Here is a 23,230-nt window from a genome sequence, read left to right on the forward strand (position 1 = left end):
AATCAGCCCCATTGGGTCTTCCTGGATGCTGGTTTTCTCGCCCAAGGCTCTCATTCTTATCTGATGTGGGGCAGTTCTTTGTTCCCCAGCTCACAGCACTCATTTGTATTCAGCGTTACACTTCACGAGCACTTCCCCTTTTTAATTGTGCTCATCATCTCCTAATAGTCTCAATGCTGTGGGGTTGTGGGTGGGTTTTTGGAGACTGCAGCATTTCCAGCCTTTATTGGAGGACACAGCATCGATCCTTTTCCATTAGAGTGTGAGGAAACACCGTCAGAAGGGTGAACCCCAATCAACCCAACACAACCCAACCTAACCCAACACAGCACAACTCAACCCAACACAACCAAACCCAGAGCCCTCAACGGCCCAAGCCCACCTTCCATTAGCCACTTGGAGGTTAAAAAGGGAAATTCTTACTCCTGTGATTGAACAAATCCCTCTTAAGAGCCAAGGCTGCCGTGTCTCCTCCAGCTCAACCCCAAAATGGGGTTTCAGGAGATATTTACTTAAGTTGGGAACTTAAGTAGCATGAATGGGAACTGCTGCCTTCATTATGCTCTTCTCTTTCAAAATCCAGGCAAGGGAAAACCTGTGTGAGAGCCATGTCCCCATGCTGTGCCTTCCCTCCACCCCATCCAAAAGCATCTCCAATTGCAGCCCATCTCTTACAGGGATTAAGACCTATTTCTGCACCACTCTCCTCTATCCCATTAAGGGCATTACAGCAGCCCCAGGTCCTTCCATGTGACTCCTTCTGAAAGAGAGGCCATGCTAAGCCTCACGGAAATGGCCCTGCTTGGAGGGGAAATCCCCAGCACAGGGTGGAGATCGGGGTTTATGCAACATTATTTGCCCAACAGCTCTTTTAATTCGCTGCCTGCAGGGCAGTAAGTTGGGCACCGGGCGGGCAGCTGCACCTTGGACCTTGTTCCTGCAACAGACGTAGCCCAGAGATGGGAAGGACCCAGCCTGGTCCTAAGGGATGTTGCTGCACGTTTCTACAGCAGCACTGAAGCCGCTGGGGCTGCCGGGAAGGCAGCTTTGATCCAGCCCTGCAGGCTGCTGTCTGACTGCGTTGTGCCCAGCTGTGCAGACACAGAGGGAAAGAGGCTGTGTGTGTGTGTGTGTGTGTGTGCACTCATCTGTGTGTGCGTGCATGCATGTCTGCATACATACACGTGCATCTCTGTGTGCATGTGATCACACACACATGTATGTTTGCATGTGTGTGTGTGCATGCAGCAGTTGGTGCGTGCTTTGTGCGCGCTCCCGTGCTCCCACATCACGCTGGCCGAGGCATGAGCAGCCGGGCCCTGCTCCCGTATGGTTGCCAGGGTGACAGAGTGCTGCTCCTGCACTGCCAGGATGCTCCAGCACCAGCGTCAGGGACGCTGCAGCCGTGTGCTGGGGCCGGAGCAGGGCGCTGTTGGGCTGACTGCTCCCACCAGGCGGGCGGAGCAGCGATGCGATGTGAAAGAGGTGCAGTCAGATGTGTGCTGTGGGGTAAGAGACGCTGAAAGCTGCAGGTGACACACGCACACGCGTGCCTGAGTGCACCTGGTGCCTGAGTGCACTATGCATGAAAATGCATGTTCCATGAGGCACCGTGCGTGCTCACAGTGTGCCAGAAGAATTGCTGTGCATGCAAACGTTTGTGCCAAAGTGCACCATTTCTGCACACACGTGTGTCAGAGGACACCACCATGCACTCCGTGGGACTCAGAGCCAGCTCAGGGGTTCCTCATCCCTCCCCAAGGCAGCGCAGGGCCGGATCCTGCCCCGTGACTCACAGCCTGGTTAATCATTTACCTCCTTCACCTGCAGCCTCAGCCAGTGTCACTCCTGCTGCTCCTGTGGCTGAGGGGACCGTGGCTCACTGTCTGCCCACAGCTGGATCTGAGGAGGACGCCGGTGAGTTTTGCTGGGGCAGAAGGGCTGGGGACACGGGCAGGGCTCCTGGGCATCACTCAGCGCCACGTCAGTAGGTAGGAAGGGAAGTCCTCAATACAACCCACAGAGCAACACCGAAGGGGAATGCAGGCCAATGTACAGGCTGCAGGGGGGTGAGCCATGCCTGGAAGGTCACAGACTGCCCTCAGTACTGTCTGCGCCATCCCTGTACCTACCACAAAGCTTCCAGCTTGCAGGAACCCTGGTGCAAAAGTCCAGGATATCCATCAGTGCTGAGGGACCTGGCAGCAATGGGCCCAGGGCTGGTTGAGATGACATGCCACTGCCTGCCACCTCCATGGAGTCCAGAGACCTGCCTGCAGCACAAGTCCCTCTCCAAGGAACATTTTGGGGTTCATTTTATGTGTGGCCAGTCTGAGAACGCCCCATCTTTGTCTGCTGGCAAAGCAGCCAACCCTGCTCTTTCCTCTTGTCCTTCCTTATTGTCCCACCTCCATGTTCACATTTTGGTTCTTCATCCCTCCAACGCTTCATCCCTCTTTCCATCTCGATCTTGGTTCTCCATCTCTTCATCCATCCCTCCACCCCATCTTTGTTCTCCATTCCTCCATCTCTTCATTTCTCCTTCCATCCCCATCTTGTTCTCCATCTCTCCATCCCCTTTCTCTTTCCATCCCTCCATCCCTCCATTCATCACTCCTTACATTCATCCGCCTGTCCCTCCATCCTTCCATTCATTCCTCCATCCATCCTTGCCTCGCCCCCATCCCACTCTCCTGCCTGCACCAAGCACAAGACCCCCCCTTGCCCTTCACAACTTTGCTTTAGTCACTCATAGACGCGCTGCAGGAGGATGCTGGGTGTTGCACCCCACATCTCTCCAACCCTGCTGGAGATCTCTCCACCCCCCTTTGCACCCCACTGGCACTGCAGCCATGGGCTCAGCTCACCCTCTGCTCTTCCTTCCCCAGGCCAGAGTTGTGGGGCTCCCAACCCACAGCCCCCCGTGAGCAGCACCCAGGGCAGTGGGGAGACACAGCCAGGCCAGGCTGGAGGGCCCCGGTAAGGATGCTGGAGGGCTTGGTGGTGGGGCAGAGGGTCCCACAGCATCTTTTTTTCCCATGATACTGCAAACGAGAGGAGGGGTTCCTAATGCTGAACTTTATGCTGGGGATGGGGGAGACCCATGGGGATGGTAGAACCCCTGGGCAAGGTTTGCACTGTGGTTAGATCTCCATCAACTCCACTAACGGGGGGGACCATATCTCATCAGGGTTAGCATGACCGAGGTGGAGCCGGTGCTGGATTTCGCATCCTCAGGGAGGACTGGACGCCGCAATGCCCTACCTGACATCCTGGGCTCACCGGCAGGCGTCAGCCCCTCTGACCTGCCCCTCAAACTGGCCGAGATGTCCCTGAGTGCAGGTGGGTGCTGGGTGACGCATGGGGGTGGCACATGGGAGTGGTATCATGGCTGCTCACTGCCCTCCTCGCACCACAGGCAGCTCCCAGGAGATGCAGTCACCTTCTGCAGAAGTTCCCCCACCGCAGCCCCAAAGCCCGGAGCTGAAGGACACGTCCTAACCCTGCTGGGGGACTGAGCAGTGGGGTGAGGACGCTGCAGAGCATCCACATCGCTGCCCTTGTGCCATGCAGCGAGAGCAGCGCCTGCAGGAGAGGAGCCACGTGGGGACCTGTGGGGACAAAGGGACACTTCACTCCCACGCAGGGCAAGGATGGGGACGTTCATCCCACAGGAGGACACTTTTCTTCCAGAAGCGAGCGGCCAGGGGGGGGCCTATGCCATGAGCAGTCCAGGGGGTCTGAGTGTTGTTCACTGTGATGTTTTGGGTACCACGTCTGTGTCCTGTCCTTCCTTTTTCCAGTGGGTGATCCAAGATCTTTTTTTTTTTTTCTTTCTTTTTTCTGAGGAAACTTCATCGATGGGCTGGGGAGGAGAGCCTCCCAGCAGCAGCCAGCACCTCAACAAGTGTTGCTCCAGAGTGCTCCTTGCATCGGGGGAGCAGGGAGCTCAGCTGGGATCATATTGCAAAGCCATCCTTGGGGACAGTGACATCTCTGCCACTCACAGCTCTGCTGCCTACTGAGCTGGGACTTACTGCTGGGGACAAAACACGTGGCCCAGCTCCAGAGCATGGCAGGGGTGAGCAGGTGGGGGGCCAGAGAAGGGCACAGTGCTCATATCTGTTCCTATCCCCAGGTGGTAACCTGGTGGTCACCCATAGCTCTTGCTGTGGGACCAGTGAATGGAGTCCTAAGGGCCACCCAGCTCTGAGCAGTGCTGGGGTAGGGGAGAGCTGCATGGGGTGGGTGGCACTGAGAGCCACAGCGTGTGTCAGTGGGCATGGGCACGTATGGGAGTGAGTGCTGCTGGGGGTGGGTGCTGTGTGCAGGGGTGTCCGTGCACACGGGTGTCTGTGTGCGTGAGTGGCAGTGAGCAATCACCCCTGTGCACGGGCGTCCGTGTGCTTGTGTGCCTCTGCACGTCAGTGTCTGTGTTTGTGGGGGTCTTTTTGTGTGGGTGCTGCTGTGGGTGGGTGTTTGTGTCCATGTGTGTGGATGCCTGTGCACATGGGTGCCTGTATGCATGGATGCCGGTGTGCAATAATGCCCGTGTGCAGGGCTGTCCATGTATGTGAGTGTTCATGTGTGTGGTGCCCACGTGCACGGGCTGTCCTGTGCATGGCTGTCCCTGTGCACATTTGTTTGTGTGTGTGTCCATGTGCGTGCACATCCATGTCCTGTAGCCCTGCTGCACCAGGGGGATGCTGGGAGCCCCAGGGCCGTGAACATTTGGGACTCTGATGCCCAAGGGTGGCTCTGGGAGGAGCAGAGACAGGTGACCCCTCCAGGCCTGTCCCCAACCTGTGGCACCTGGAGGGTGTATTCAAGGAGCACTGTGCACTCTGGGGGGGAGCTGTGTGACTCCCAGGGCCATGGTTGGATAATAAACTGTGTGTGTTTCCCTGTGACACAGTGCTCCATGCTCTGTCCCCACGGGGACTGGTGGCTGTCCCACCCAAGGGGCTTCCACTCGCAGCCCCTCCAAGGCCATGGGGAGGAGGCTGAACTTGAGCCCCTGGCTATTTTTGGGTGCCTGCAGTGACACCTTAGGGATGGAAAGAGAGACAAAGTGTCCCTGAGTGCCACCCAGGCACGGTCGTTTTGCCCCTGATGCCACCACCCTGCAGTGCTGGGTATGGGGACACTCAATGGTTGCCACCCAATCTCCAAACCCAATGGACTGAAATTGGGCAGAAGATGCCAGACCCCCACAGGCTGACCCCTTCCCATAAACATGTCCCCAAAGGTGACAGCCACCTCCTGTGTGTCCTCCCGAGTTGGGGACACTTTAGCCAAGGGGACCCCCAGAGCTGTCAGCACAACTGAAGGGGCCAAGGGGGGGCGGGTAATGGGAGGAGGCTCATCACTGAGCCAGGGCTGTGTGCCCACTGGGGCAGGGGACACCAAATTCCACTACCACCTCAATCCCTTGGCATGCTGCAACCCGAGCCTGAAGGAGGAGGGGATCGTGTCCCGGATGTCACCAGCCCCGTGGGGACACACCCGTGGGGGAGAGGGGTGGACAGCATCCACGGGACATGGGGGGCTTCAAGCCTGAACCCAGCAGAGCCAAGACCCCAGGGCAGCTGTTGTGATGGGGCCGATTGGAGAGGGTCCAAAAAGCGTTAAACTGAAATAATCAACGATGGGAGGGATGGGGACGCGGCCGTCCTCACCCTCACCGTCCCCGGCACGCACACACGGTCCCGCGTGTCCCCACGGATGCTCCCGTGCCTCAGTTTCCCCCTCTCCATCCACACCTCACCGTGAAGCACGCGGCCGTCGGCACCGCACATCCTCACCTCCACGCACCCACGCGCGTCCGCGACCTCCGCGGGGCCGCGCACAGCTCACGGGCAGGGGACAGGGGGCGGAGGGGGCGGCCGGGGGGCGGTGGTTGGCAGCGCTGCCCTTCCCCGTCGGGGTATTTCTGGAGCCTCTTCCCATCATGTGATGGGGCCGGTATTTAAGGAGCCGCGGGGCCGGGCGGCAGCTGCGGGCGGTGCGGCGCTGCGGGGACAGACGGACACGGGGACACGCGCGGCTTCGCCATGGTGGAAGCGTTCGTGGGCACCTGGAAGCTGGTGGACACGGCCAATTTCGATGAGTACATGAAGGCGTTGGGTGAGTGGGGGGTCGGCAAGGCGGAAATCGCCGTTTTTGCCGCTTTTTTTTTTTTTTTAATGGGGGGGGGGGGGGGGGGGGGGGAATCGTCGGCTGCTGCGTGGGTTTAAAAGGGAAAAATAAAAATAGAAATAATAAAATATAGAAATAAAAATAGGAAAGAGCAGCGCGGTGCTGTGCTGGGGAGGGGCTGCTGCCGGGGTGGAGGGGAATGGGTGGAATCCCCTCCCTGAACCCCCCTGCAATCCCGGTGTGGGGGAAGGGCTGATGAAGGGGATCCCAGGGGCTTCGTGCCCCCATCCGCTGTCCTGAATCCTCCATCCCTGGGCAGGATGAGCCCCAGAGGGGTCTGGAGGGGTGGTGACCACAGGTGCTTCCCATTCCGCCCAGCCATAAATGTGCAGGATCAGCTGCTGAATGATGCCCAGATCTCCCCCATAGTACGGCCCTGTGGGGATGCAGTGGGTCCCCCCCCTCGGAACCCCCCCCCCCAAAAAAAAAAAAAACCCAGGAGGGGCTCTGGGGTGGTGCATGGGGACACCTCATTGACCCCCTGTCCCCCAACCAGGGGTGGGCTTTGCCACCAGGCAGATGGCCAGCCTGACCAAACCCACCACCATCATCGAGGTGGATGGCGACAAGGTGACGGTGAAGACCCAGAGCACCTTCAAAAACACAGAGATCAGCTTCAAGCTGGGCGAGGAGTTTGATGAGACCACGGCCGATGACAGGCACGTCAAGGTGAGGGAGCCGGGGGGCTGCTTCCTTCCCTCCGCCCTTTGCACCCCTTGCCTCCACTTGCAGCTGGGTTTTGCGGAAGGCGATGCTGTAACCGAGAGGCTGTGTTGCAAAAGAGATTTGGGGGCCACCACGGAGCTTGTAAGACACAAAACTCCTTCCTGCCCCATGGGGAAGCAGGCACAGGGCTGGGTGTGGAGTGAGGTTGGGCTGAAATGGGGCGAGTGCGAGCAAGGCGGTAGTGCCAGGCAGACATTGCAGCATACCTCTGTCTTCATCCTCTGCTCCATCTGCTCAGCCTATCTTGGTGCCATCCATCTTGCTGGGGAACCAAAGCAGCAGTAGAGCACAGGTTTGACCCCTAGGAGATATTTCCATGCACAGCTTTGACTATAACCAGCCTGCCTGCTTTGTCTCGTGACAGCTCCGCCCCAAGCTTAGGACTGCTCTGCTCAGGGTGGTGGAAACTATGCTAAAAGCTCTTTGGCTGCTGGTGTGTGGCAGGGACGTTTGAAGCAGCCAGGGACGTGCCCTTCAGACACCTCTCGGCTGGCTGCCAGAGGGCAGACAATGAAATGGGGCCCCATCTGACAGCCCCCAGGCAGCCAAGCAGGAAGCTGTGGAGCAGCTGGGCTGTGGGGTGCTCCAAGGGGAGGAGTCACCAAACTAGGGGGGAACCAGAATGTCTGGGGTGCAGGGAGAGGAGAACTTGAGTTCTGAAGGAAGCTGAGCTGCAGAGCACCCAAGCCATGGGGACACCCAGTGCATTAGAACATCTGTGCTATGGGGACATCAAGTCATGGGGAGACCTGAACTTCAGGGGCTTTGAAGTCATGGAGGTTCCTAAGCAATGGGGACACCAAGCCATGGGGAGACCTGAGCTGAGAGGACATCCAAGTCATGGGGACACCTAAACCATGAGGAAACTCAAGCTATGAGGACACACTAATGGGGAGAGCTGAGCTTTGGGGACATCCAGCCATGAGGAGATCAAAAGCAATGCAGAGTTCCTACCCATGAAGGAAACTAAGTGGGTTGCAGGGACCCACATCATGGTGAGACCCGAGCCATGGCAACATCCAACCGTGGGGTGACTAAGCAATGAGGAGACCTGAGGACATGCAGGTAATGGGGAGTCCTAAGCTATGGGGACATCCAACCATTGGGAGATTCAAACTATGAGAAGACCCAAACGATGGAGAATCTTAAGCCATGCAGAGCCCTGATCCATGGAGGCCTTGTGCTGGATGGACTCAAGCCATGTCAACCAAGCCACCGGGTCAGCGAGATGCAGCAGCACCTGCACTGTGCTGGGGACCTGAGCCATGGGAAACCCAGCCCTTGGGTGTCTGTGCAGCAGAGTCACAGGGAGGTTTGCAGAGGACAAGAGGCTGGGACAGCTCGGGGCATGTGGTGCCCTGGACTGGAGAAATGTCACTGGGAGGCAGAGGACTGGGTGCCAGGCAGTGGGGGGATAGCAGAACAGAGCTGGGCAGACAGTGCCACTTCCCATGCTGGCACAGCCAAGCCCTCTGTCATGTTAACCTTGGCACTGGCCAGGCTTTCAGGGCTGAATCAACAGCAGCGGCTGTGCAAACAGGAGCCCGAATGAGCAAGGGCTTGTTCAACAGCTCAGCTCAGGACGCAGCTGTGCGGCAGGGAGGGCAGGGTCACCATGACAGTGGCTCCTGGTGCCAACAGGGGCTACGATTGTGACCCAGCTGGTGTCCTGGGCCAAGCTGGGTGAGTAGAGCCAGGTGGGATGCTGGCACCCAGGGATCCTCGAGGCGCCCTTTGCTGGCAGATGGGATGAAAAGGAGCATCCAAAGCTGCGAGGATGGAGCAGCAAAGCTCCAGCTGTGAGGGTTCTGCTCTCTCTCCACAGTCCTTGGTCAAGCTAGATGGAGGCAAGCTGGTCCACGTGCAGAAGTGGGATGGGAAGGAGACATCACTAGTGCGGGAGCTGAAGGATGGGAAGTTGATCCTGGTAAGTAAATATAAAGGATTTTAGATGGGCGGATGCCCGAGGTCCCACCCAGTGCTCACAGTGCTCTTTGTCCCCAGACTCTCACCATGGGCAGCGTTGTCTCCACCCGCACCTATGAGAAGGCATCCTAGAGGCTGCCCCAGCTCCCTGCCAGCTCCAGCGTTGAATCGTCTCTGCCTTCCCCGCGCCGTGCGCGGCTCACCACAGTGCAGGAGCCTTCCAAAGCCACCGTGCCCTGACCCTGCGGTCTTGTGGGGCTGGTTGGGGTGAGGGTGTTTCGTTTGTTATTATTTTTTCTTTTTTTTTAATGGAAGAACCCATGTGGAAAAATAATAAAAGCAATGTTGTTACAGAGCTGTGGCTGGCGTGCTTGGGAAAAAGGCTTTTGGCAGGTGCACCCATGGGCTCTCGCCGCCCCCTTTATCCGCTGCACAGCTCACGTTGTCTTCCCCCAGGGCAGCCATTGGGCTCACAGACACAGTAACATGTGGGCAAAACCCACCATCAGCCACTGCCCACCGACAGCACTGGTCAGCCCACCCTGGTCCCACTGCACTCAGGCTCTCTGCCACCCATGGCATCAGCGCTGCAGTGCCAGGTGGACACGCAGCCCGTTTTTGTGGAGGGCATATTAGTTCACTGCAATGGCAGCTCTGCTATAAATCATTCAGGATACGAGCACACATCACGCCTACCAAAGCAATCCCTCCCCAGCGCTAATCCAGACAGGTGTGCCTGCCAAAGCATCAGGCAATGTGACGTGCCTGGCCACAGAGGAGCTGAGGAGTCAAGGTCAAGAGACGTCAGGGCCTGGGCTGGAAAGGGAGCAGCTCAAAATGAAGGAGTTCAGGGGCTGAAGTCCTGTGTCCAGCCCCAGCCCTGCTGTGCTGAGCAGCACTGGAAACAGCCCCACTTCAGCAAAACCTCCCTGACCTTCAGCTCCAGTTACAGGACTCACCATGCAGTCGCTGCTACAGGCCGTCACCAAAAGGCACAGCGAGCCCCACTGCACAACAGTCTTCTTGTGGCATCCTCACCCCAGGGCAGCCCTGCAGGCTCTGGCAAAGGGCTTCTCCCCTGCCCGGTTATCAGAACTCCATAACATCCCATCTCCTTCCAGGGAGGCAGTTCTCAGCTTGCAGCCAAAGGCTCCTTTATCCACTCTCAAGATGAAAGCGTGGAGCGTGCAAAAGAAAGAGAACAGTACAAAGTACACCTGGAGATTTGAGAGATTTATTTTCCATCCTTTACAAAGGCAGCAAATACACCACAGTTAATGTTTACTTAAAATATCACCGCTCACCACTTCGCTTCTTACTCTGCCACTTTCAATGTTTACAGACAAAAAAAATGAATGCAGCAGGAGGAGGGTTTGAGTACCAAAGCCAACCTGTGAACCAAGCCCCTCCAGGCAGTGCCTTGCATTGGGAAAGGAGTGGGGTTAGGGCACAGATAGCAGTGCCCTTCCTCGGAGCTGCTGTGCAGCAGGGCTGTGCTCAGTCACTGCAGCTGCACCCATACAACAGAGCACGTGTGCAGGCAGGCTGGGGTGCAGGACGCACAGCTCTACCTTTTACAGGCAGCTCCATCCGGGACTGACGTCACAGCTCAGGGCTGCCGCTGACCAGGGAGCCTACAGGGTGGGGGCAGCTTACCCAGCCCAACAGGAGACTACAGGACAGAGGGGCTGATGAATGGGTGTAGTTAATTAGACTATGCTGGCAGGCACGCCCACTGGCCTCGGTGGGAGAAAAAGGCAGCCCATGCCTAAGGTAACAGAGGAAAACTTACAGCAGAGTCAACAACTTGAACAACACAGGCTGAGCATTACTTTTGGAAGAAGGAAACTCCTTGCCTTGCTGCAAGAAGCACGCTGACTTGCTCCTGCTTGCTCCCAGCAGCACATTCCAGGGATTCACAACAGCAGTGCCCCTCTCTGCCTGCTGTCACTCTTTGGTCTTCTTTTTATGCTTCTTTTTCTTCTTCTTCTGAGCCTTGCTGGTCTTCCCCGAATGCTTGGCCCTCTTGCTGGCTGGCTGAGCCCCATCGCTGTCCGAGTCAGAGCTGTCTGAGTCAGACTCAGAGGACTGCTTACTCTTGTGCTTCTTTTTCTTCTTCTTCTCCTATCAAATGAAGCAAAACAAATACAGCTTTGCACGTGGGAAAACCGTCACTTGTGTTCACCAGGGCACTGAGCCACTTGCTGTCGTGAGAGCCTGAAAAGCTGTGAGAGAAGTGAGCCTGTCCCGACACGACGACGCACGCAGCTGCACGGACTTTGCCCATAGCTACAGCAGGCACTGCCTGACAGCTGCAGGACAGAGGTGGGTACCAAAATGGAAATCCCAGCCCGAATACTGGTAGTCACATCACAGAGAGATCTCCACTTATCTAAGGCTATTCCTTTTTATAGGGGTTGGCAGGAAGAGAAAACTTTCGCCAACCAAATGCGTTTCTAAAACAGCCGGCTGGAAGTGAGAGCTATCCCTGCTTCCCCACATCATCAGCAGCCCACAGCCTGCCAGGAAAAGCACACTAACGCACTGGAGCACTAACAACAACAACGCCCTCCTCCTCACTGCAGAGTCTGAGCGTAGCCAAAATGCAGAGGAATGGTTTGGAAACCTCAGCCATCACAGCCATTACCTGGGAACCACAGAGAGGGACGGGACGGTCCTGCAGGGCCTGCCAGCACACCACAGCCCTGAGAGCAGCTGTGCTGGGGCGGATCCCACACCACCCCCTCCCACCCCCCAAGGCCCAAAACGTTTTTCAGATGTGAAGTTTCCCTTGGCTCTCCCTGGAGGGGAGATGGGATGAGGAAAGCACCCTTTGGCAATAAGTCTCTTTGCACAATCTCATCTCCCCACCACGTGGCAGGCAGAGGTTAGGGGCATCGCTGAGCCCCCAGGGCTGCATTTCTGTGAGGCTCTGAAACAAAAGCTGTACAGTGCTCAAGAGGGACCTAACATTTATAGGCAGCAAAAGACCAGCTGATGCTTGAATACATCATATAAGAGGAACTGAGCTTTGAGGCACTGAGCAGTAACTTCTTAGCACAGATTACTCTGAAATCAGTACTGCAGCACACCTCCTCCCAAAGTCGCATCAGACAGAGAATCTCAAGGCAGACAAAGCCTATTTAACAGCGTGGGGGTGGCAATTTGTATCGATTTAATTAGACAGCAGGACTGAAGGGGGAATGCCATCTGGCTGTGCAGGCAGCACTTGAAGACTAGCACCAGACCTGCTGTGCCCCACACCACAAGCAGCTGGGCCACCACCTGCAGGGTGCAAACCACGCAGCACCAGAGGGGAGCAGAATAGCAGCACCATGATTCTGGGAAGTAAATTAAAGCACCATGCAGGTGAGCAGGCCCAAGATGCAGTATGTTGTAAAGCATGCAGAGACTGTGTCCAGCAAGCATTCCGTCCAGCAGCAAGCACTCACAGCTTTCCTCCACAGTCGAATCAACACTAAGAAAGAGACTTTTCTCTGCAGATGCCTACCGTGAATTTTCATTGCAGTTCAAGCACGTAAAAAGGATGCAAGAAAGGCAGCAAAATGGAGTTTCACAAAGCATAGATGGGCCAGCAAGGCCAGCCATGCCACTGCAAATGCCTGTGATAGGTTTAGACAACAGCAGTGAGGAATGCAGCCCAGCCAGCAAAGCTTGCTGCTCTAAGCCCTACACTGGTGTTTTTGCTTGAAGCGTGCTCATTCCTGGACAGTGTGTGTGCTAACTGCTCTGACCTGCATACGTAAGACTGGGCACAGACTTTCCCAAGCTTGCTGAAAACCAGCAGCCAGTTGCATTATCCAGTTAGACAGGCAAGTCCAAGTGCTGGTTGTACTCGATGAGGCTTTTCCCCCATCTGCAGTCCAGCTGGGGGTTGGACTCGATGATCTCTGGAGGTCCCTTCCAACCCCTACAATTCTGTGATTCTGTGATTCCTGTCCCCCCATGCACACTCTACCACACACATCTTATTCAGACTTGCCACGCTGCCACAGTTCACAAGCACTGCGCTCTCCATGCCCAGTTTGGGCCCAAAAATGGCTCTTGCTGAAAGCACCAAACACGTGGGTTTGCAAAAACACAGCTGGAGTGGAAGCGAGCTCCTGGAAACAGCCTCCAAGTGGGGCAAAAGCAAAGAGCCACTGCCAGAGATGGGCACTGCTACTGACAATCCCAAACACAAATTCAGTGTTTGCCATATAAAACATGCTTTACATTCCACCATGCAAGGAAGCATAACGTGAGAAGCCTGGAGACCCCAAGCTAGCAGCTCTGCTTATTTTCAATGCCAAGTGTTTCCAATGACCTCAAGGTCACCCGTGGGCTTGCAGCAGAGCTTTACTGGAAGAGGCCTGCTGTAAATCACACCCCTCCATGGCAGGGCTGATTGTGCCATGCACTCACTTCATGAGGAAACTCAAGAAAGCAGTGAGCCCAAAGGCACAGTTGTGCAAGACACAGGGCCACAGGCAGAACAAGTTTTCTGGAAGGTCTCCTCTCTTAGCTAGCTGCTCTGTGCATCCACAGCCAACCCAGAAGAACAGTTAAGCCAAGGAAGAGGAAAAGAATGCATGAACAGGCAAAGGGAACATCACCATCAGCCACGGGTACACAAGTGATACCTGCACAGAACCAGAATGACTCACGTGGGCAAGTATTTCTACCTGCTCCAACAAAGCTGGGATCAGAACTGGGTGCTGAAGATCTGAATGCAGCACTGACACTGTGGGCCTGTCCTGAGTCACTCTGGGATGCCTGCAGCACTGCCTGGAGCTGGCTACACACCCACCCCACCCAGGCAAAAACAGCCATCCCAGCTAAAAAACTGGAAAGCATCCACCTAAAGGAAACTCGCTTCACAGAAGGAAGCCTGAGAAAGGCAACGTGCCTGCTCACCCACAAGACTGCAAACGAAGAAACCAGTATTTGTGTGAGAAACAGTTGTTAAGAACAGAAAAATAATAAATGAGGTAAAGATGGGGGGGAAAATCCCCTGTAATAACTGACTTTTCCATCCTGACTCTGCTTCTGCTGTTGGCTTGAAGGTCCTCTGGCAGCTCACTGTGACAAGGGAGGATGTTAAAGCCAGGACCATGTGGTGTGGAAGTATTCTTTAACAGGGCATTTCACCCAGCTGCTGGCAGCCCTCCAGCGCCTCACCTCGTGCTGTAAAGGGCAAGCTGTCTTCAGATTGCTTGGGGAAAAAATGCAATGAGCCCAGAGAAGGCTGAGTTCTCCCCTTCCTCCCCACAAGACATTCTTTCCATTAGCTTCAGTCACTTCCAGGCAAGCGTGGTGTCCATATGAACACACCAGCTTAAAGGAAGACAAGCTGAGGGGTGTATGTGTTTCATTTAATAACACATCCCCCCCTAAGAGTGGGGACACAAGCAGCCCATCTAAAAATCTCAATTCAGCATGGACAACATGCCATAGCACCAGATAGACACTCAAATAAGGACAAAGAAAGAAGGAAGCTAGTAGCTTATTAAATGTGAAACACAGCAATTATTTTAGGGAGACCACGTAGCAAAGTCAAGGCACAGCTTAGAGCTGAGTATCAAACAAGGAGTCATCTCAGACCCCAGGGAAGATTCAGAGAACCAAGCTGACTGCACACCTAGCAGCCTCTTGGCAAGTGTCAGTTTCTGTAGCTCCACAACAGCACCACCCTAACTGTGGCAACACCAACTTCACTACAAAACTCACACGGCAAGGGCAGAAGCAAATCACCACCATCTTCTTCTGAAGACTGTGAAGATTTAAATCTTCCAGGAAAAAGGACGCAGCGTGGAGAATTTTCTCAAGCTTTTCCAGTCTGTGAACGTGGTGAGAAAACTGGAGAAGACCTTAACTAACAGTTTCATCCCAGAGCTTGGGAAGCTGTCTCAGCATGTGAAGGCTGAAGATAAGACAGGATGTCACATCTGTCCCCTCAGGATTACAGGGAGAGGTACACCAATAACAGAGGAAAAGCCACTAGACCACAGACTTTAAGCGCCAGCATGCTGGCACAGGATGAGCAGCACTCAGCTGCCTTCCCATGCTCCACTGGATGCCAGGCTCACTCTGCTCACCAGGACCTACCTGCACTGCACAGCCTTCCTCTGGTTTACACGTCAGTGCCAAAGTAAATGTCCAAATTCTGCCTTTAATAACAGCAGCAAAGCCTCCCCAGGCCCAGAGCTGCAGACGGGTCTCCAGAAGGGATTGCTGCTGATGGATGAAGCTGAGCTCTGCTGTTCTCAGGCACACCCAGGCACTCCCTCAGGACTACAAACACTGCATTTGTGCAAGCACTGTGAGAAAATTTTGCCCAAATTTTGCCCAGGTTCAAATGCTGGCCCTCTCTGACCATCTTTACAAGTACAAAGACCATCACAGTTCCTCATATGCACTGCACTGTTCAGTACCTCTACTACAGTTCTAACGAAATGGAACAAACTTGCTTCAAAATCCCTCAAATACAAGGAAAAAAAAACAACTGTGTTGAGGGATGGCACACAGAAGCTGAGCAGCTGGGCTACAGCCTGACAGCCCTGCCTTTCCCATTGCCAGGTGTTCTGAAGAAGCTGGTACTGTGAAGGGGCACCACACTGCTCCAGGCCTCTTCCTGTTCTTTGTAAGACAAATTGCTCGGGGCTACATTCTAAGAACTTATAACAGCTCATTCCTTCTACAGGTATTTGATTTTGAGATAAGAGGGGAGTGTCCACAACTCTCAAAGAAGTTTAAAGAATTTTTCGCCAGCACTTTGTGGCCTTGGTGTGTTTAGAGCCCTTATGTCTGTCCTTGTGATAAAGGAAAATGGATTTCCAGCTGTCTGTCCTCCTGCATCTCCAGCAAGGTGCAGGTATTCCTAAGTTTTTATTAAAAAATACAAAATAAAAAAATCCATCTCTCAGTTTAATATTAAGCAAGACTCATTATGTAAATAAAAATATATGTTTTATCCCTACTTTAAGGATCAGTTAGAATTTATTTGATGAGAAGAGTCTAGACTATGGCCCTTTATCAAACAGCAGAAGTCAGAAAAGCATAAGAAGGGATGTTAAAGAAAACAGCATTCTGTGTGAAGAGAGTGGATTTGACTGCAGTGCCCCAAGCTACTGCCATTTCAGAATTAGGAAAACAAGTACTAGCAATGGGCAAGGACAGATGAGCTTGATGAGTTACAGGTCACTGAACAAACAACACTTAACAAGGTGTGGTTTGAAGTGAAAGACAACAGGAATACTTCATGGTAATCTTTTACAGGACGGGAGAAAAAGCTGCAAGGATTGCAGAAAAGCAACCACAGATCACATTTAGCACACAATTCCAGTGACCATTGCAAAACCACAGGTCATTTTTGTCAAGTTCAAATTAAAGATACTCCTCCTAGTGCTGAAACAGCAGTTCTTTCCTCAAGGGGGCAAGAGAGAAGAATCAGAAGGGTTTGGTTTTTTTCTCAGCACGCCTCCCTCCTACGCAAGCTCAGCACAGCCACGATGCCGTGTTCCCATAGGAGCTCCTTCACCCTGTGACCCACAGAGTAAAAGTGAAAGGGACACAGCAGCAGCCTGCACAGCTGTCAAGGCTGCTCAGATGCTCTCTGGTATTTCCACAGCACAGTGACAGCACCAGATGAGCTTCTGCCACCAGCCACCGTTTTCTCACTGGTAACAGGAGGCGTGAGCACTGACATGGCGACCTGAAAGCAGGAAGTCTTGTATCCACTGTCATTCCAGAAGCTGATGCTCTCTGAGTGCAGAGAGCTCCCCTCTATAAACGTCATACAGTTCAGGCAGAAGAGCAGAGTACCAAAGAGCTTTGTTTTCATCTCCACTGTGGGACGAAGGAGATTCCAGTGGGACAAAAAAACACTCTGTTTTTTCTCCAGGACTCCCACAAACCAAGTCTACAGCAACAAACCACCATACAGTGACTCTGGGGATGGCATGGACACAAAGCAGAGAGTAAGTTCTCCAGAGCATCTCTTTAAGGAAAGCGTGGAGGGTGGGAAGAGCACTCAGGGGACTGCAAGGAACTATCAGATCAGGGACACAGAAAATGCAGACAATGAACAACCTGGAGCTATTACTACGACACTAAACAGCAGTTTCCTATCTACCAAGCACCTCTCTACTCACTAAAAATATATTTCCACACCTATGTAACAAACATCAGATGGGATGAGGTTTGCAAAGCAATTCTCACTAGGTAGACTGAGCTATTTCTATTTTGTGCAAATCCTCTTGGGGATCCAGGCAAGCAGGGAAGCACAATGATGGCTCCCAGACAAGATCACAGCAGGCTCCCAAGCCAACAAGGGAGCTATTCATTTCAAGGATCCCACATCCTGCCTCTAGAAAGCCCAGTTTTATTTTCCAGCACTGGAAAACATCTGAAAACTTTTGATCGCCTTCTTGAGAAGGGAGAAGATCAAAGAAACAAGCAACATTCAAAGAAAGGCTGCTCATTCACAGACTGAAAAACAAAAAAAAGTAATTCACAGCAGTGACCCACATATCCTGCAGTCCCAGCAGGGCAAGGCTCCACAGGGAACCCCTACAGGCACCAATGTGATAAAGCACCATTTGTGTACCTCCCAGTACAGGTTTTCCCCAACAGCACTGAAATAACAGCTACACTGTAAGACAAAGTGAGCCATCACAGGTAAATCATCCTTGTTCTAGATGGAGAAGAACTCCAGGTAGGAGAAACGAGCTCCACTGAGCTTCTGCCAACAGCCTGCTCTCACAATGGCAAGACAGAAACTGATGGCTGAAAGTCACAGATAGGCTGGGATCTGGGAAACAAGTCAGTTCAGTTGACTGCCTCCAAGACCAGAAGAGAAAAGAGGACATGTATGCTACACTGCAGCATAACACACCGCAGACAAGCCCAACACAATTCTTGAATGAGAGCCACACTGGGAAGCAAAGCACATCTCACTGCCTCTTCCAAAAGTTCCCCCCTTCTTCAGCCTGACCTGCTTCTAAACATGGGAAATCCCACTGCCTTTCCTGTCTGTTGCACCTCTCCAGGAAAACAGAATGGTTGTAAGGCTGTGGAAGAAAAAAAAGAAAGAAAAAGGCTTTGGAAGAATGATGGATGCTCATGATGTGAAGGTGACTGACAAAATGTTTACTTACCCAAGTCTCAAAGCGGAATGTTCATTTCTGTGCAATGAGACACATCACCAAGCACTCCTGTTTTAGATTCAAGTTTCTTCTACTTTTTTTTTTTTCCTTAATTAAATCAGAAACCAGCATTCAACCATTCCAAGATTAAGATACAAAACCATAAAAGATCCCTGGAAATTTGTAACTTTATAGCCTGGAAATGGAGTATGCTTCCTGTGCAAATACAGTCTGTGATTTTACCCTGGCATGTGCACATATGTCAAGTTCACATCACAGAGGATGGCAGGGCAGCAGTGGGCATTTGCTTCAGATTAAAGAAAAGTGGTTGGATAAGAGCAGCAAGAAAGAAGACAAAAGAGGGCTGTTGGCAAGAAACGTGGAAATTCAGGAAACCTAAGTAAGCTCTATGGAGCTTCAGAATAAGAAAAAGATGCCTTTCTTACCTCTTCTGAGAGCTATGCATTATAACACAGCTTAGGGACAGTTAACAAGAATAAAAGGAGTACAAGAAATGCTGCAGAGTCTGCAGAAAAGGCCGCCGTTCAGCTAAAGAACCCCCACACAACTGAGCCACTTCCTCAGCCCAGCACTGGCACTCAGTCACGTGCTGCAGATCACAGGTGAACTCAACAGAACCATCTTGTCTGGCTCACCTTCCCAGACGTGCAGTAAGGTACCTCATACCTTCTTCCTTTTCTTTGAAGAATCACCAGACAAGCTGCTCTTCCTGCGTCTTTCACATTCTGCTGCTGCCACCTCCTCTTCTTCCTCTTCCGGAATCAGGCTGTATTTGGTCCCTCCAGGCTGCACAAAACACTCCTTGGCAAAATGACCTGCAGAAGAGAGTTTGAAGGAACAATCCTTCTCCATCCTCAGACGCTTCTATTTTGTACAACTGCACTTCATGCACCCAAAGTGCCAACAACCTTTTTGTATTCGTAGCCACAATACAACAATCTCAAATATACTTTTCTTGTCCAGGTATTTGTATTACTTTAGCATGCCCTGATTGAAAAAGATGAGAATAGGTGCAAAATACAACATTTTGGAAAGATTAGACAAAGCAAAGCTAAGAGACTCGATATGAACAGGAAAATAAGGGCAAGGACTTAAGCAGCACGAAAAAGTATACATGGAAGGGACAGACATCTGGTGGGGAGTGGAAGAATGCAGGATCTAGGTAAGTTTGGGGGTTTCTTTAGAATGGAATTTTATAAGGCCACTGCACAGAACCATACTGGTGTTTAATAGCTGCCTTTCTATCTGCCTTTATTAACCTTCTCCAAAACAGCATCAACTCCAGCCTTACCACTTACAAACGAGAAGTTGGGTGCAGCAAAAACTCAAGATACAAAGAACGACCTCAGCACTTGCAAAGCTACCGTAGAAGTACCACACAAGCCAACTTCTCACTGCTGCACTAAGCAAAATACAAAAGTCTCAGGTAAAAATGCTTACTTGGAGCTGCAAGACAGCTGCTTATAAACTTACACTGCATTGCCAGCAACTAATCAGTCAAGTCATGTTCACTGACCTTTCCTACCCTCATTAAACAGTCTGGTGAAGGCACGCATTTATTTCTCACAAGGCAAAACTGGAATGAAGCCTTGGTTATAAAGACAAGTTAACAAAAACACAGGAAAAAGAGAACCCATACTCAGAAGCAAGCTCGGGGATGCAATTTTAAGAAAAACACCTTCTAAAAGTAATTTACTTGAGTCTTCACTTTGCACAATAATTAATAGAAAATGCTGCTCTCCTCAAAGCAGAACTTAGCCTTTACAAAACAAAATGCAGTACAACAGCCATCACTACAATTCCATCCATAGGTCACTACCTGGTTGGAACCAAAAGAACAAAACAACCCCACAGAAACATACCTTTGCAGCCACATTTCTTGCACACAGTGTTCAAGACAGCTTCAAGGGTGATCTTCTGACTGGTGTAGTCCCTAAATGTGCGTTTTTTTCTCTCATCCTGACTGGGAAGAGAAGACAAAGCTCCACTTTCAATCTCAACCCTTTTTACTCACACACAGGCAAGCTAAATTTCCCCCACCCCTTCCGAACGTTGCTCTAAAAGCACAATTAAGCTAAATCAAAGAATAGAGCTGACCACCTATACATGAAAATAAACCAAATCATTAAGAGCATGTTACTGCTACCTTCTATTTTAAGATCAGCTGAACATCCTCTACACAAAGCAAGCAAATGCTATAAGCTGCAATTAAGTCCTTGACAGTAACATCTGCATGATGTAGGTGAATACACACACTTCTCCAGTATGAAAATAAGAGGTTTTTTTGAGCTGCAAGACATGGCACAGGAAAAAGTAGAGAAGGAAGCTCTGGAACATCTGAGCAGTCGAGATTTGGTTCCCTACCACGTACAAGTGAGTGCGCCCATCTTGGATGAACAACTTTCCCAGAACAAGTGCACAACCACCACTAAATGCAAGAACCAAAATGCTACCAGGGTGCACAGGGGTGCAATTCACTGCTGGAGTGAAATTCTTGCCAGCCTCTAAGCAGCACAACCAAGGAAGCACCTTTAGTCAGCCCCCCAGCCAGCCAGTGCACTGCTCAGCAGCTCAGGAAGAGCTTCTCTCACCCTCTGAAGGAAGGATAATTATGGCAGGAAGGCTAGGAAGGAAAGGCAGGGAAAAGCAAGCAGCAGCAACCTGCACGAGCTGTTACACTCTACTCAGTAGATTTACCTACTCAAGGGAAACATTGTTTGGATCAAGATCTTTCCCTGTGCCTTGGTTAACAACCTTCATGGAAAGGGACAGTTTCAGTTTGTCATCTTTCACCTGGAAGAGAAGTAAATGGAATAAGAAGAGTAAATGACACGATGCTAATTAATGCAATCCATCTGGAGGCCTACAGAGAAGAAATGAAATTGGTAGCAGAGCACTATAAAGAATAACAACCCAAAGCAATTCTGTTCTATTATACTGTAGCTGCATTTTCAGTATAGAGCATTCCAATAAATAGAACAGCTTCTGCTTAAGTAGCTGACCCAGAAAAAAAGACAAGATCACTAGAAGTCTTTTCGGATTAACAGAGGATCTGTATGACCAAACCCACACCAGGGAAGAACTGGAAGCTCTCCAATAAATCTCAAATACACGACCCACAGGGGAGATCCCCCAGATCAGAAGCTTAGCAAAACTGCATACTGAAAAATGAAGTTGTATGAGCCTTCTCCTTACAGCCCTTCACAACACAAGGTGAGAACGGGTGTGCAGGAAGGAGTAGAATTCTGTCGCTTTTCAGTCAAAAGCTTTAATGAAGGCCCCTTTCCTGAACTGCATTATTTTGAGCCACAGGTCAGCGCCCAAAGTCACATCTGAAAGTAGGCACAGCTCAGCCACTAGCAAAAATCAACACATCACATCCCTAACAAAGCCATGAGCCCCTGCACACAGAATTTCCAAGTTCACTATTCTTACAGCATACTGTACTACAATATACAATATCTACACAGCACAAAAGGAATGAGAATTCAAGTTACCTCTTTTCCAATGAGTTTCACCCATACTTTGTCTCCAACATCCACTATCTCTGAGGGTTTATCTATGCGGCAGGAAGACATGTGAGTCTTATGAACAAGACCTGATGGGAATTTTGGAAGAAGGGGAAAAGAAAAAATAAAATTGTGCCTTATTAAGAAATAATACTAGAAAATAAACACCATTCATTTTTTTATCTTCAGCTCATCCTTTTTATCACGTCTACTTTTGTGTATGTGTGGCAACGTCAGCACAGTAATATGTGCATGAAGAAGTACAGAAGCACAGTTTGTTTAGGCTCTGCACCTCAGAGCTTCTCTACAGCAGACACATTTCTGCCCAAAACCTTTATTAGAAGTGGTACAAAAGGAGCTGGGCACTTTTAGATCAGTGGGAAGTGACTATTTGCTGGATAACAGAACAACAAGCTACCATTGCTCCTTCTGTAAAATCACTTGGTTTCACACTGCATGTTTCCCACAGCTGTAGACAGAGCTTGAAAACAGCCACGATTTGTTTTATCTGAGTTTTATTTCAGTCTTCTGCATTAAGCTCATTCAGTACAACCAGTAGAGAAGTAAGCAGTGCAAACCATTAAGTTGTAGTGATTCCCTGCTTTGTCTATATTTAAATATACCACACTTGGGAAAAAGCCATATCTAAACAAACCTCAGCCTCACATGCAAGCATACCATCTAAATTCTACTTTCTGAGAGCATCAACTGCTGCCTTGTTTTGAAAAAACACTTCTTCTAAAAGCTGCCAAGTGCTTAATTCTGAGGCTGGCTGTTTGGCTCGGACACACCAACACGTAACCGAGTCCAAACAAAATAACAGAAACAAACCTTGCTTCCTGCAGCCTGGGATTTTTATAAATGCCCCATATTCTGTCACAGCAGCCACCTGTGAAGAAAATGAACACATTTAAGAGCAAGCCCTTGAAACACCTTAAAACTGCTCTCAGTAAAGTGGCTAGAACACACACGACATCCAGAGGGTTCATGTGATTTCCTAGAACTCTGGGAACCACAGCAGGTTACAGCCAGCACTGCTTGCTAAAAAGAGCAGATGAGGCCAGCTACTCCTGTGCTTGTCTGTGTACCCAGACAAGCATCTTATAGACGCTTATACACACACGTGAGCGCACACACACGGATGTATACGGAAATCGGCCCAAACTAAGCAGCGCTGAGGAACACAGACGCACTTTCCTCCGATTCCCAGCGCTGCGCTCACACACCTCGCCCTGGAAGATGGCGTAGAGCTCCGGCAGCGGCTCCATCACCTAAGCACCGGGGGGTGACACACTGCAGGGCCTCCAGCGCCGCCCACGGCATCCGCGGCCGCCTCCCTGCCGGCTCCAGCTACCGCACCGACACTAGAGCTGCCTTAAGTACAAAAGGTTAATTAAAAAAGAACGCTTCCCGTGACCAAATCCTCAGACAAACCCACTACAAAGTCACATCTCGCTCGCTGCCAACATTGAGCCACCTCCGCACCGCCCTCACCCGAGGCGTCCCCTCAGCCCACCAATCACCGCGGGCAATACTGGCGGGAGCCAAGAATCAGCCAATCGAAGTGACCGATGTTATCTTGCGCCCTCCCCTTGACCTCTCCGGCGTCAGCGCGGCCAATCCGTGCGAGGAGGGCGCGTAGCTTTCAAGCGGCGTCCTTACGTATTCTCTACGCGACGGAAGGAAGGCGGGAGGAAGGCGGGA

The 23,230-nt window shown here is 51.7% G+C and overlaps 2 protein-coding genes across 3 annotated transcripts; one reads left to right on the forward strand and one right to left on the reverse strand.

Annotated features, from left to right (window-relative positions):
* The first annotated feature begins 6,001 nt into the window (after positions 1-6,001).
* LOC122155469 (fatty acid-binding protein, heart-like) lies at positions 6,002-9,205 on the forward strand. The gene is made up of 4 exons (XM_042809346.1): positions 6,002-6,126; positions 6,695-6,867; positions 8,750-8,851; positions 8,929-9,205. Exons 1-4 carry the CDS (start codon positions 6,054-6,056, stop codon positions 8,980-8,982), a joined length of 402 nt encoding a protein of 133 aa, XP_042665280.1. The 5' UTR covers positions 6,002-6,053; the 3' UTR covers positions 8,983-9,205.
* An 865-nt stretch (positions 9,206-10,070) lies between these two features.
* On the reverse strand, positions 10,071-23,024 carry ZCCHC17 (zinc finger CCHC-type containing 17). 2 transcript variants are annotated; one of them, XM_042809345.1, is made up of 7 exons: positions 22,753-23,024; positions 22,358-22,415; positions 21,515-21,615; positions 20,719-20,810; positions 19,880-19,980; positions 18,684-18,832; positions 10,071-10,974 (listed from the first exon to the last, which is right to left on the reverse strand). In XM_042809345.1, the coding sequence occupies exons 1-7, from the start codon at positions 22,792-22,794 to the stop codon at positions 10,798-10,800; spliced, it is 720 nt and encodes a 239-aa protein (XP_042665279.1). In that variant the 5' UTR covers positions 22,795-23,024; the 3' UTR covers positions 10,071-10,797. The 2 variants fall into 2 exon arrangements, with proteins under 2 accessions (XP_042665279.1, XP_042665278.1); XM_042809344.1 differs by having other exon boundaries at positions 22,720-23,024.
* Positions 23,025-23,230: the final 206 nt, after the last annotated feature.

This window comes from Centrocercus urophasianus, unplaced genomic scaffold (assembly GCF_019232065.1).
Source record: "Centrocercus urophasianus isolate 14NV4802_14NV808 unplaced genomic scaffold, USGS_Curo_1.0 seq_1160, whole genome shotgun sequence".
NCBI classification, from domain to species: Eukaryota; Metazoa; Chordata; class Aves; order Galliformes; family Phasianidae; genus Centrocercus; species Centrocercus urophasianus.

Excerpts from the sequence above, each read along its gene's own strand:
- LOC122155469 (XM_042809346.1), top strand. The coding sequence starts at position 6,054 with ATGGTGGAAGCGTTCGTGGGCACCTGGAAGCTGGTGGACACGGCCAAT. Across the intron at positions 6,868-8,749 it reads CCGATGACAGGCACGTCAAG|TCCTTGGTCAAGCTAGATGG; the intron begins GTGAGGGAGCCG and ends CTCTCTCCACAG. Across the intron at positions 8,852-8,928 it reads AGGATGGGAAGTTGATCCTG|ACTCTCACCATGGGCAGCGT; the intron begins GTAAGTAAATAT and ends CTTTGTCCCCAG.
- ZCCHC17 (XM_042809344.1), bottom strand. The coding sequence starts at position 22,794 with ATGGAGCCGCTGCCGGAGCTCTACGCCATCTTCCAGGGCGAGGTGTGT. Across the intron at positions 22,416-22,719 it reads GCGCTGGGAATCGGAGGAAA|GTGGCTGCTGTGACAGAATA; the intron begins GTGCGTCTGTGT and ends TTTTCTTCACAG. Across the intron at positions 19,981-20,718 it reads CCAAACAATGTTTCCCTTGA|TCAGGATGAGAGAAAAAAAC; the intron begins GTAGGTAAATCT and ends TTCTCTTCCCAG.